A 14,809-nucleotide genomic window follows, 5' to 3' on the forward strand; every position below is an offset into this window, starting at 1 on the left:
CAGTACAGCAGTTAGTGTTAAGAATTTACCAGATGAATGCCGATTTTGCGCTGATTTTGAAACTTACTGTGCTACTGTACTGACATAATGTAAGCCAGGGATAATGGCCGTCTTTCGTTAACTGTCAAACTGTCATTTGATTGTTGTGAACTAGCTGTCAAGTTTGACATTTGAAAATAAATTATTTATTAAACAAAATTGCAAAAACTTATAAAATCATATTTATAGCTAAGAGAAACCATGTATAAGTTTTATTTAACTAAGTATATTTTCCATTAATTTTATAGAACTAGCCATAATTTAACTACAAAAAACATGGAAGATAAAACTTTTGTTTGTAAGTAAAAATCCAATTAAAATCTATTACTAGCTATTACTAATTACTACTATTACTAAATCGATAATATTATTGTACTTTTAGGGAATCCTGAGCTAGTTACCAAGTTTTTAGAGGCACGATTTGAAAACGAATGGTTATTTCAGAAAAAGAAACAACCATGGAAGTAAGTATGTTAAGTGCATATTATTGCAGTAATATTGCATTAAAAATAAAATCAAGTCCCTTATGGCCCAAAAGTCTTTAAAAGGGATAGAGGGGAGGTCCTAATAGTTCGGAAATGCAATACATAGTAAACAAAAGTCCTGCATCATCATTAACAGCCTTTGTCTGCCCACTGCTGGGCCTTGCATAGTCATGCAATTCATATAATTTAATTCACTGTTTTTGTTATTTAGGGAATTTCATAGCATACTCCTTGAAAGTGGATTTCCTCAAGAAATGACAATTGACCATGTTAGAAAGAAATGGTCATATACATATGATGTAAGTATGTTAAAAAATTTAACAAAATTTATTGATACAAAACTTAAAACGTTCAACATTGGGTTGGTTAGAATAAAAGTGCATTACTTGATTTTATCATTAACTGTTGTTGCAAAACTACTACACTTACGTTCAACCGCTCAATTAGCAGAGTTAAATTTAGTTTCATATACTGGCTTATATAAACAATGATGGTTGACTAATATATGAAACGGCTAAAACACTCACATACATTGAACCGCTTCAGTGAGCGACGGGCCGCGTCCGCGAAATAGTACCAGTCCCACTCACCCTGATGAAGGGCCCCGATGGGCTTGAAACTAGTCGGTACCAACACTGGACAAATGTATGTGAGTGTCTTACGAAAGTTTGAATAATTTAATGATGGTTGAATCTTACAGATGTACAAAATAGCCAAAAAAACTAAAAATAAAAGTTGGAAGTACTACAAATTATTTGAAAAGAACTTAGAAATATCCAAAGCTTTAGAGAAATATGCATCATGTAAGTATTTTAAGTAATTTTTAATAGTATCTACTCAACGTAATATCCATTCCACTGTTTAAAGACCATCCCGGGTCTTTTTATTTTCTTAAATTTTATATTACACTAACCTTTAGTATAGAAAAATGTTGTTCTACTCTGCCATAATAAGAAATTGATATGATATTTTCTTATGAAGTTTATTAGCTATTAACTATTAAATATAAACAGTTTGTAAATTACTGTATTATTTGATTATAAATATATTCTACCAGGATAAGCTATTAAACTATTAAGTATTAAATATAAACAGTTTTTAAATTACTGTATTATTTGATTATAAATATATTCTACCAGGATAAGATAGAACTGGATAAGTGAAAAATGTATGTATTGTAATAGAGAGTTATTGTCCTGTTCCAACGAACAGACTCCGTAAGTGAGAATCTCTAGAAGCCAGAAAAATATTGTAGTCCTTTAGATTTTTGCTTATCCAGGTCAACCGTATTGTGATTATATAAACAAAGTACATATACTTCAACTTTAACAATATAAATCCAGTTAATATTACAGATATCCAAATTGTACAATTTCAACTACTCATCAAAATTTTTTAATGTTTAGATATAAATATTAAAACGGTCATTTCGTGTCCTTATTCCACTAATATGGGGTTGTCACATTAGGTTTTATAAACCACTAGCTTTTACCCGCAACTCCGTCCGCGTGGAATAAAAAAAATGCATACAGGATAAAAAAGTTCCCATGTCCGTTTCCTAGTTCTAAGCTACCTCCCCATATATTTTCAGCTAAATCAGTTCGACCGATCTTGAGTTATAAATAGTGTAACTAACACTACTTTCTTTTATATATTTAAGAAGTAAATAAGGTTTGTTTTTTTATTTGGAGTAGTAGCAGATGTAAGCAAATAATAATTTCTGGCATTATAAAGTTTCTTATTTTTGTTTTTTTTTGTTCAGGGAGTAATGAGTGGCGATTGAAATTAATCTGCTCTATATCTGAGACTAAGAAGTCCAAGATGGATTTCCATACAATGTGGAGGTAAATATATTTTTACATAATATTTAGTCAATTGAAAATATTTAAATACTGCATATTCTACTAATTTGTATGTTAATGAGAAAATAAAGGTCTTTGCCATTGGCTGAGAGTTACCTTTACCATGGCAACCTTCTTTGTTGCTATTAGCTTGCAATTTTTGTAGTTTTCTTGCATGACAATTTTTTTTAATTTACTCACCCCCTTTAATATAGCCTAAAGCGTGTCGTAATTACTGGGCTTTTTAGTCACAAAAAAGTATTCAAAAATATGCAGTGATTGCTAAGATTGTGCTTTACAAAGAAGTGAGTACGTTTTTGTTATATTATTATAATTTTCACTTATATATTTATTTGTTTCAGGATGGTAGAAAAATCATTGCGAATGGAAGATTTGCCTGTTGATTGTTACATACAGGATCTGAAAGGCTTGTGGCATCATATAAGAATGATATTTCAGGTTAGTGTCAAATAAAAATTGTTTTTTTTAATAATACAAATAACTTTCAGCAGAGGCAGGAAAATGTCCTTAGCTACATCTCCAAAATCATTATTTTCTGGTATACAGTGTGTTGTGTGTAAAAAAAAAACTTGAATCACTTAAAAAATCTCACTCATATCCTGGTCTAAGACCATTGAATTGAAATACTGGATTATTAGTTATTTCTAATAGCACTATATTTCAATTAATATATATATTTGCAGCGTAAACATAGAAGTAAATTGAGAAATGGTACGGGTGGTGCGGATGATTGGCCGCTATACAAGCCAATGTTGACTTACTACCAGATGTTTGAACCCAGTTATCTAGCTTGTATAGAATCAGATTCGCCGAGTAAATTCGTCGGTGAAAAGAAAAAGACAGACAAAACTTTCCAGGGCTTCTACAATGACAGAAAAGAGAATTGTACCGAAGAATTTCAATGTAAGTAACAAGTCTCCGCTGTACTGAACTATATATTACAACTATATTTATCCTTGTCTTTAACTAGAAAAAAGTGACAATAGCAATGCCTTAAGAGCCTTAAGAGCGAAAGTAGCAGTTGTTATGTTTCATAAGACTTAATCTCGGTTTCTACTGGCGAAATATCTGAATTTATTTTCGCCAGTGAAAACCCACTTTAAAAAGTGATGAAAAAAAAATCCGTTTAGCCGTTCTGGAGATACCTTCTAACAAACATCCATCCATCCATACATCCATCCATCCAAACATTCGTATTTATAATATTAGTAAGTTAAAATGTTGCGACTTCACAAAAAGAGATCTTTACAATGGTTTTATGGAGGTCAATGGCTCACATGTAATCATACATCAAACACGTTAGTCACTTCTTAGAAATTTCATGTCGGTTAAAGACACAAAAATATGTCTTTAGATTGTTAAAATAAACACATTGTCGTCGTGGACTATTACCATTATAGCTTTTAATTATTTAATGTAAAGCAAATATTATAAGATAGCTGTTGCCCGCGACTCTGTCCACGCAGTGTTAAAGAAAACATAACAAGCCTATGTGTTCTTGCAAACTATATTCCACATCTGTGTCAAATTTCAACGAGATCCAGTGGTTTTGGACGTATCTATCCATCCATCCTTTTAAACATTTGCATTTATAATTTTACAAGATAGGTTTCTCTTTCAAACGGAAAATTATATTTCTTGTTTATTTCTAGGGTCTAAAGATATCACTGAATCGTTCATACAAATTCGTCTGCAGAACGATTGGTTATTCAGAGAAAGGAAATGGGCATGGAAGTGAGTATTATCGTTATATTGAATTAGCTTTTACCCGTAACTCCGTCCACGCGGAATAAAAAATAGAAAACGGGGTAAAAATTATCCTATGTCCTATTCCTGGTTCTAAGCTACCTGCCAGCCAATTTTCAGTCAAATCGATTCAGCCGTTCTTGAGTTATAAATAGTGTAACTAACACGACTTCTTTTATATATATAGATAATCAGAGCTGGGCATTAACTCGTTAATCCGTTAATCGTTAATTAACGAAGTTAACATTTTCCTTAACGGATTAACTTTTAAGTTAAATTCAAAAAGTGTTAACGCTCTTGTTAACTTCCGTTAAATTTCACTTCCGTTAATTTAGTCCGTTAATTGTAACAATAGACACTTATTGACGTGTTGTCATTTTATTTAAATTATGCATCAGGCTACATTCGTAAGTTCGGCTATGTTCGGGGACCGTCGGCGAGTCGAATGGTGACCGAGAACGAGAGAGAACGAGAACGAGCGAGTGCGAGTGTATGTAGGTTATACAATACACCGAGCGGCCGGGAAAGACTTGATCAAAAGAGTACCGCAGAATCCTTGTTAGAAAATAGTGACGATTTAACCAAACTTACCTCTATCAAATATTGTGAAGTTTAGGCGCTAGACACCTTCAAAGTTTATTAATTATTTCACATTTACACAAATATCTCGAAAAGTCTATATTACATTTTATTCACATTAAAACTAGTTTTCATTTATTTAACATCACTTTTTTTTAGAACATGATTTTGTTATAAAACCAACATAAGGTACGAAAGTACTTTATTCTAAATACAATAATTGTACACTTATATATATAGATAAACACTGCGTTGAATTGCAATCAAAATAATCAAGTGTGCATAACTCTTCAACGTCGTAACTAAAATACAACTAAACTTTGTTGGCGACGAAAATGTTTATTTTAATATTGAAGTTTAAAGACGGCAAAAAATATAAAAAAAAATCGTTTATGGTTCATTTGAAAAAGCGTACAAATAGGATTTTTTTGTCATTGCGTAGATAAGAAACAAACAATGAAAAATAAATTTAAAAATACGAAAGACGAAATGTGCACGCAATAAACATTCCTCAAAAACAAAAGGGATTTAGGTGTTTATTACCGTCGTTTGTTTTTTTGGGGCTTCTTCATAGTCAACGAAAAATAATTTTGCATTTTAAAAATATGAACAAAGGATCAAATGGACAGCCCGCACAGAGAATGCGATAACGAACTCGATGGATTTATGGCCCCAACCCTTCTAATGGTCGGGGATGCACGTGCGCTGCACAAAGACAATAGCGAAGATAATTTGTTTGTTTACAAAAAAAAAGTATACGATAAAACGAGAAAGAATGAGGAAAAAGATAAAATAATTATGTTAGTGAAATAATGTTAAATTGTGTTATACTAAAATTAATATATGAAATGAGCCGCTTATTTTGAAAGTGGCCTAACTCCATTTATCTTCAAATCGAGATATTGAAAGTTTTGCGTTTCAATGAATTTAAAAATATACGTATAAGATACTAAGGAGTCATACTGCTTAAGCGTATCTAAGGATGTTAAATTTAAAGTTCCTGTTAAAATAGTTGCATTTATTAAGTAAATAACGTGCGTTTTCTTATCAAGAATGGAGTTGGGCCACTTTCAAAATTAACAGCCAGATTCATTATAAAATTTGAAGGTGCCCAAGTCCATTCAACATAATTTAAGATGTTTCAAATTAAAAAAAAAAATACGGACTTTGTTTAGCATAATATGTTGAAAACACTTCGGAAACATAATTTATGCGATTCAAAACATTTTTTAATTACAGAACATAGAAAATTACAAACATAAAATTACAAAACAATTTACTAGACTACCCCGACGTGGTAATAAATTCAGAACTTTAAAATTTTCATTTTCATTCATGGATGTCTTATAAAAAAAATTGTATGGTTCATTTCTGACAAAACGCATCCAACATATTCTTTGATTTCTTTCTTAACCAGTTTACTGATTCTCCATCAGAATTTTTTACTCTTTTAAAAATAGCGTCTTCTAATAATTTTGTCGATACAAAATCTTCCTGTCTCATTTCATTTAGAATAAAATTATTACCCTTCCGACACTTTTTAATAATCTTGTAATAATTTTGGGGAACGTACAGTAAATTATTTTTTTTAATGCCGTTTCTACCACGGCTAAATCTCTATCATTTGGTAAAAACGAATGTTAATATCATTAAAAATTTATGATCTATAATTTCTATATTATTATCCAAAGCTTCGACAATTTTCAACCACATTAAAGCTACTTTAATGTTTCTATTTTGCCCGGTGCACATGTCACTTGTAAGCTATGATGTGTTTTTCACTTCTTAATTTTTTAATATGTTTTAAGATGCATGAAACAATAACTTGATGTAACTATAAATGGAGTTGGGCCACTTTCAAACTACACGGATCAGTTATTTAATTAATTCGGAAAACTTATGTGTAAAAAATTTATCGTTTTTTCTCTGATAATCTGAAGTGTTTCACTGATAAATAACATGAAGTTGTACATGTAACCATGGTAATCGGCAAAAAAAATGAAAAACGGAGTTAGGTCACTTTCAAAATAAACGGCTCAAATGTCGGCACAAGTGACCTTTACAATAACATAAAAAACAATCTCAAACAAAATGCACTGAAAAGTAACAAAATAATGTCATGAAAACCCTCTAAACTCTAAAGAAAGTTCTCTTCTTTCTTGTAACATATCTATATTGTATAATTATTGTTATTTCGCAGTCGGTGTCGGCCGAAGTAAATAGGTGACATTTTATATTTGAGATGTATTAAACATACTTACGTTTATGTCCCTTCTTACTGCATTTTGTTTGAGATTTGAGATTGATATTCTTTTGAATATTACCATAATACGAGTATGTCTCACTGTTTAATAGAAAACTTGTGTTGTCTAAATTTAGTTAGTTCTCTAATTCCGTGAAGTTGGATGGTCGATAAAAAAATGACTGAAAAGGTCAATTGTCCATCATTGTCAGTGAAGTATATAAGTGTGTGTAACTAGTGCATGCTATGTCATTAATATCGTACAGGCAGTAGTACATCACCCCAATCGTCAAAATTTTATTTGAGTATATTATATAACTAAACTATAGATAGGATTAGCGCTCGCCCGAGATTTCGTAAGCGCAGTAAAAAAATAGCCTAAGTTCTATTGAAAGTCTCGACAAAATTAGTCCATATTGCTTGCGCCCTATACTAGTAATATAAACCAAAATTAACTTTAACTGTTAACTTTAACTTGCGTTAAATTTTCTTAAATTAAACGCTTTAACGATTAACGAAGTTAAATTTTTATTTAACGAATTAACGATTAACGAAGTTAACTTTTTGATTAACTGTGCCCACCTATGTAGATAATGGGTTTTATCAAAGTTTATAAAATTTATTTTATTTGTACAGCGAATTAAAGAAGATTATGGCAGAAGAGTACGATTTTCCGACTGTGCTCACGGGGAGGGAACTCTGCAAGAAGTGGGCATCGACTTATTCTGTAAGTAACACTTTCAGTGCCACCGTTTCACATTGCGATGTCACATTGTAAAAATCTTAGTAGCATTCAACGTGTTAATACTAGCTAATCCACTAGACAAGTTAATTGATTGACTACAAAAGTTTCTTCTAGTGAAATATTCTTTCCAAAACCCAATCCTTTTCTCGTATTTACCTCTTATTTTCCCAACCTTTTTGGATCCATGTCCCATTTTTCAAGATGAACATGACTATATCCCCCTTATAAATTTTGTTTAGAAATAAATTTCTCTCGAGGCCTAAATTTACAATGTTAGAGAAATAATTAAATACTACTTTTGGCTGACTAGATCAATTTCATATAAAATTTTTAAACACGAAAACACATATAAATAGTTTAAATGCAACGGATTTTTGTCTATAAAACGTTTTTATGTACTTTTTTGCACTGGCTATCATTGTAAGGATGTAGCCTTCAGTTTTTAAATCTCCGAATTGCCCCTCTCTAAATACAAATGTCCCCAAGGTGGGGCGTACGCTCCACTTTGGGAGACACTGTCCCAGATTAGCTGATACAACTCTTATGTCTTTGTAAATCTCTGATATTATGTACTGTCGGATACTTTTGTATTTTTTTTTAATTTTGTATGATGTAGGAATATCAAAAGGCGAAAGCGACTAATAACAAGAGTTGGGTGTACTACACGATTTTCGAGTTGTACCTGGGAGAGGGCAGTATGAACCCTATCATTGATTGTAAGTAACTTATGCCTAATAACTAACTTTAGTATGAATATTTTTAGATATCTTGACAGCTCTAAACTGCGCACGAGTCGCTGCGCAGAACACAACTTTAGATATAGCGGGATGCAAGGGGAGGGACCTTTGGTCACCAAGATGGTTGAGAAATGTACGATTATATAGTCGTAGGTTCGAATACGACTCGACTATTATCGTGTACTAACATTAGCCTAAAGCTTAATTTAGTTTAAAAGAGATAATAGTGAATTCCAAATATTTAGCTAATAGTAAAATGTGTGTTTGCGGACAGGGCAGGAGGAATGGGTGTTTAACTTGATCAGCTCGCGGACAGATTTGCGCCATCTTTTCAGATGTACTAAGGATCAAATTAAAGGTTGGAGGTGAGTTATTCATTGGTTATAATAAACACTTTACCGTACTTCAAATAATTACTTACTAAGTCTATTTAAAGCTTAACTATTGATATTTTACTGAGGTGATTACCGTTGGGCCGATTGGTCTACTGAACAATTGGTCCAATGGGAATGTTTTATTCCCATTGGACAGATTTAATCTATAGAATTGATCGGATCAAAGGGATTTATTATTCTGTGTACTCAATCGGTCCAATGGGAAAAAAATGCCCATCAGGAAACCCCTTACTTACCCTTTACCTTTACCTTATTGCAACTACGAATGAAATGCTTTGCCTTTAGTGTCACAAATTACTGAAAATAAATATGAAAATTGCAAAGTTTTTAGATTAATTTAGGCAAATTACAAATGTGGTATACTATTTGCCGGTAGCAAATATATCATACCAAACTTTATTACTCTATCGGTGATCTATTACTGGACCCGTTTAACTAGGTAGCTAGTAAAGTTCAAAGACAACTATTCTTGTAAGTCTTAAACTCGCTAACTAGATTTTTGTCCCAGCTTCTTATGGTCACTAACAACCACAAATGGCGTACAAACTAAACCGGACCACACTTATATGCTAATCGAATGCACTTAATCCAAAAGCTATCGAGGATATTACCAAAGTATAAATATATGTAATATTATATTTCTTTTTGTGTCCTTTATTTTATTTATATATAATAATTATTCATAATTAGTTTAATTTCGATGGAATCTCATTAATTTGATTGAAAAAAAAATCATATTTTTTTCTGTTTTTTTTTTGCCGTTGGTTCGAACCTGTTAAAATCCCAACTTTGGTGCGAAATTACTTTGATGGGATACAGTGTTATTAAAACTCATATGTTTTTTAACCTTTTTATCGTCACAACCCAAAAATAACGCGACAAAGAACAGGTTCTTCAAGTGCATGCATAAATCATTTTAACCCTTTGTTTTGTTTGGATATATCTATAGGCTTCTTTGTTCTTTAAAATAACTGAGCACTCTCTTAGCTAAATGCGGCATAGACAAGACTGGCTAATACATAGACCATTTTGTATCAAAGGAAGTAGTTCGTGCTTTGTCTATCTTTTACTTACATCTTTCTACATGTCTTTAAAACAACAGCAGCAAAGGTAACTTTAGCCGACTTTAAAAATTAGAGATTCTCAATTTGTCTATATCTTTTACTTTTAATATATGTTAGGCCAAAAATTATAAATAAAACATTTTAGAGAACCTGTTGAACTCTTTCATGCCTTTACCACAGGGATAAGCAGAGATAACGTTTTTAAAATCAACATTGTGCGTGCTAACGGTTAAAAATAAAATAAATCAGTTAACAATAAACAGTTAATTTTAGTATTTAAAACCATACTTTCCTTTGTTCTGTATTGTTTATTATTTCGTACTTTACACATTACGTACAACAAACATGTTTCGATTAACGTTAATTAAATGTTTACGATGCTGTTTTATATGATGTATAACAACTTTAGATATTTATATATATAAAAGAAAGTCGTGTTAGTTACACTATTTATAACTCAAGAACGGCTGAATCGATTTGACTGAAAATTGGTGGGCAGGTAGCTTAGAACCAGGAAACGGACATAGGATAATTTTTACCCCGTTTTCTATTTATTATTCCGCGCGGACGGAGTCGCGGGTAAAAGCTAGTTTTATATAGTTATATTAATTTATGAACAAAGCAATAATAAGCTAATATTGTTAAAAAACGCTTCTTATAATAAAACAAAAAAGAATAAAGTGTTATAAATTGAAACCTGGTAACCGTCATTCTCAAATCTTTACCATGTTCCAAATATTATCATCAGCTACTACGTCCCCACTATTGGGACTAAATTAAGAGTGACTAAGCCATAGTCAAACTTTGTTGGCCCAGTGAGAGTCGGTTGACCCACACACATATCTTTGAATTTCATCAGATATGTGGGGGCGCGGAGTATGCATAAAGCATTCCCATCTGAAAGATTGCATCACGATGTTTCCCTTCATCGTGAGAACGTCGAATAAATGTACATATGTAAATAGAAAAAAACATTGTTACATGGCATGATTTGAACCCAGGACCTGCAGATTACCAGACAAATGCTTAACTGAGCACTGAGCCACCGACGCTCTGTTCAAAATATACTTACATATAAACCGTTAAACCGAGGTGTGTCAGGTCCGCACTTGAAGTCCATGGTCTCTGTCTACTCCTCTGTGTTACGAGCGTGAGTTATGTTGTTGTTGTTGTAAACTGTTAAAATAAGTTCTAGAATAATAATAATAAGACATTTGATCCGTTCAAAGACATAACAACATTTACAATACAATCACGCATAAGTTCGATAGATTTCCGTATATAAATGTTTTCCTTATTTTTTCCATGTACAATCAATATACTTACTAATGAGTATTACGTTACATAATGACATAATTTGAATACATTGTTATTTATATTTTATAGCAGATAGAATATTTGTTGTTTTTTAAAAATAAATAATATTAAAAACAGTTATATGTACATTGATTTCCTTACATAAGTTCATTTTGTTAATTACGTTAAAACAGCAATATTAAACCGTAGCCCTACACAACTGTAACACTGGCACATTAATATATTCCCATCTTTCAAATTCTCCTTGAAATAACTAAGATAGCAACATGTTTTTAAACGGGAATTTATGCAGTAGAAACTTACTGTATAAGTTATTTTTTTTAAATTTAATATTCCCATTTGGTTTAGAGAAGTCGAGAGGAAGCTGCGTAACATCGGTATACCTATAGACCACAGTCTGTTGAACATATCAGAAATATGGACGTACTTGTTGAAGACATTTAAGGTAAGTTTATTTGATAAATAATTGATTAAAAATTAAATCTAAACAACTTCAACTTCATATTAGTTTTCTTATAACGTTATTATTAGAATAATGTGAATTCCAAAAACTTAATGATCACAGATACAATTGTCTTAATTTATGTAGTATAAAAATGTAACACTCAGTTAGAAATATCCAGTATGCGGAACTCTGAGTGCGGCTGTAAACCTCTTTTCCATATAAATTTAATGAAATAAACCGTAAAGTCTTCAGACCTTTCATATGCAATAGTAATCTATTAAATTGAATAAGATTGAGTAAGATTGAATGTGGATGGCTATAAAGGAAGAAGAAGACCAAAGAAAGTATGGATGGATTGTGTGAAAGAGGATATGCGTAAGAAGGTGGTAAATTCAGATATGACGTCTGATAGAAATGTATGGAGGAGTACATACTGTGTCGACCCTCCACAGAGATAAGGGCAGGTTGTTGATGATGATAATATATTACAGTGGAAACAGAAGTTCGCTAAACAAGGTCTGCTCAACGAACAATGGCCGTACTATGATGCACTCGCGAGTTACTTTGATTTAGAGCAGCAATACATGTTGGACAAAAATAAAGATATGAACGTAGAAGTGGAAGTGACGCCTGTAGATGAGGATGAATACGAAGATGACATGAAACTGCTTGATCTGAAGCAGCTGCTGCAGGTGAAGCCGGAGAAGGAATGCGCAGGACAGTGCAGGTCCTGTTTCAATGAGCCGGGTTGTGTCAATGTGTTTCAGGAGAAAGACGAAGATGGCGTCGAATTATCTTACAAGTTGAAGCTCATTGGAGGTATCCAGGTATTAATTACTTATTCTAATATATTTTAATAACATAAATGTAAAAAGTTAACCATTGGCGCTTCGTAAAATGTGTTGAGTATAACATCTTTACACCTTCATACGTTTTCTCAAAATGAAGTAATATTTAACGATGATCTTCGTTCTTAGATATTAATTTTTTAATAAGAAACTATGACACGATGTAATGAACAAGGAATTTTCTAAACAAACTTATTGTTTCACTAAAGTTTTACATCATTCGTTGGTTATTTCAATGAAATCATTACATAGTTTAAGAAAATACTTATGTTTTAAACATCGTGTCGAATTTAAATTAAATTTGATTTACCAAATTATGTTGTCTAGGACTTCGAATTTATAGAACAAACTAACTGTCGCCCGTGACTCCGTCCGTGCGGAATTAATAAAAAAAAATAAGTAGCATATGTGTTCCTCCAAATTATGTTTTATATATATGCTCATCAAGATCCATTGAGCCATTTTGGAGATAACAACCATACATCCATCCATTCATTTAAGCATTTATAATATTAGTAGAAATTAAAAGACATTTAAATATATATATACATATATATATATTTTTTTAAAATTTTACGTCCAAAAAATCTCTGAAATGAATATATTTTTTAATAATTGTTTCAGGTGGATCAATCCGATAGTTTGCCTTCACAGATATGTCTAAATTGTGCAAATCAATTAGAAAACGCTTACAAATTCCGACGGAAATGTCAAGAAATAGATCGTCAGTTACGAAACAATTGTGTACAAGAAAGGATAAAAGTAGAACATATAGCTGAAGCTAATGAAAGCGCGGGAGAGAATTTACACAATCATGGGGCTAATAACGATTTAATGGACACTTGCCCTAATGATTATCTTATGTCCATAGATAAGAAACCAAATGTAAAGCAAGTTAGAACTAATAAACAAAACGTTATAAGAAAAAAGAGAACTCGCAAATTGATATATCGTTATTGGAAGGTTTGCGAAATATGCGGGAAAAATACGAGCAATCTTGTCGCCCATCTTGACATGCACACAGCCGGCAAATCTTACTCTTGTGATTTGTGTGATAAGAAATTTAAATATAAAAGTGGTTTGCTATTACATAAATCGTCACATAACGCTACACCTAGAAAGACTTGCGAAGTTTGCGGGAAGACATTCCACGTGTTGGCTCAGTACAGAAGACACTTTGCATATCATGCCAACGAGAGGAAATTCAGCTGTGACATTTGCGGGAAACGGTTCAATTCAATGGAGATATTGAAGGTACATCATAGAATACATACAGACGAGAGGCCATTCCCATGTCCTGAATGTGGTAAGACGTTCAGAACTGCGGGATGTGTCAGTAGACATAAACGAATTGTGCACAAAAGTTCAAAAAATAAATAAAGTTATTAGTTTAGTTCGTATTAATATGTGTTCTTATCGTATTATTATGCAATAATGACTATTTTGGCAATATAATTGTGAAATTTAATGTTTTGTTTTTTTTTATTTCCCTAATATAGTGTTTGCGTGCTAAAATGCAAAACAAGCTTTCATTCTATTCTTACGCTTAAACGAATTCCAAATGCAAGTTTTACTTATAGATTAGGCACGCCCACTTCCAGATGTTATTTAACAAACTGTCTTTATAAATTACTAGCTGTCGCCCGCGACTCCGTCCGCGCGCAGGTAAAAAAAAAAAATTTGAAAAATAGATGTTGGCCGATTCTCAGACCTACTGAATATGCTCACAAAATTTCATGAGAATCGGTCAAACCGTTTCGGAGGAGTACGGGAACGAAAACTGTGACACGAGAATTTTATATATTAGGTAGTTGACGCCGCAAGTTCTTTCGCGCGGATTAAAAAAAAACAATAAGTAGCCTGTGTGTTTCTCCAGACTATGATCTACATCTATGCCAAATTTCATCTACATCCGTTGAGCCGTTCTGGAGATACCTTCAAACAAAGATCCATTCATCCGAACATTCTCATCTATATATATAAAAGAAAGTCGTGTTAGTTACACTATTTATAACTCAAGATCGGCTGAATCGATTTGACTGAAAATTGGTGGGCAGGTAGCTTAGAACCAGGAAACGGACATAGGATAATTTTTACCCCGTTTTCAATTTTTTGTTCCGCGCGGACGGAGTCGCGGGTAAAAGCTAGTTTATAATATTAGTAAAATGTAAATAAAAGAAGATATTTGTTTTCCACGCCTATTAGTAGTGGGCGAATTTAAAAGTAGGTGAAATGAAAGTAGTTCTATTGTGGATGAGCAAATTTGCGAAAAACAACTTTCAAATATGATATCATTCGTAATACT

At 32.2% G+C, this 14,809-nt stretch overlaps 1 protein-coding gene across 1 annotated transcript; it reads left to right on the forward strand.

The window, feature by feature from the left end:
• Positions 1–284: 284 nt before the first annotated feature.
• On the forward strand, positions 285–13,916 carry LOC106720904. The gene is made up of 14 exons (XM_045681157.1): positions 285–337; positions 422–503; positions 736–823; positions 1,225–1,327; positions 2,287–2,368; positions 2,728–2,824; positions 3,070–3,289; positions 4,039–4,120; positions 7,590–7,680; positions 8,315–8,414; positions 8,710–8,800; positions 11,560–11,656; positions 12,148–12,483; positions 13,129–13,916. Exons 1-14 carry the CDS (start codon positions 316–318, stop codon positions 13,882–13,884), a joined length of 2,247 nt encoding a protein of 748 aa, XP_045537113.1. The 5' UTR covers positions 285–315; the 3' UTR covers positions 13,885–13,916.
• The last annotated feature ends 893 nt before the right edge of the window (positions 13,917–14,809 follow it).

The sequence above is a fragment of the Papilio machaon genome, chromosome 15 (assembly GCF_912999745.1).
Source record: "Papilio machaon chromosome 15, ilPapMach1.1, whole genome shotgun sequence".
NCBI lineage: Eukaryota > Metazoa > Arthropoda > Insecta > Lepidoptera > Papilionidae > Papilio > Papilio machaon.

Bases quoted from the DNA above. Each gene is read 5' to 3' on its own strand.
- LOC106720904 (XM_045681157.1), top strand. From the start codon at position 316: ATGGAAGATAAAACTTTTGTTT. The intron at 504-735 runs GTAAGTATGTTA...TTTGTTATTTAG, and splicing joins AAAAAGAAACAACCATGGAA to GGAATTTCATAGCATACTCC. The intron at 4,121-7,589 runs GTGAGTATTATC...TTATTTGTACAG, and splicing joins GAAAGGAAATGGGCATGGAA to CGAATTAAAGAAGATTATGG.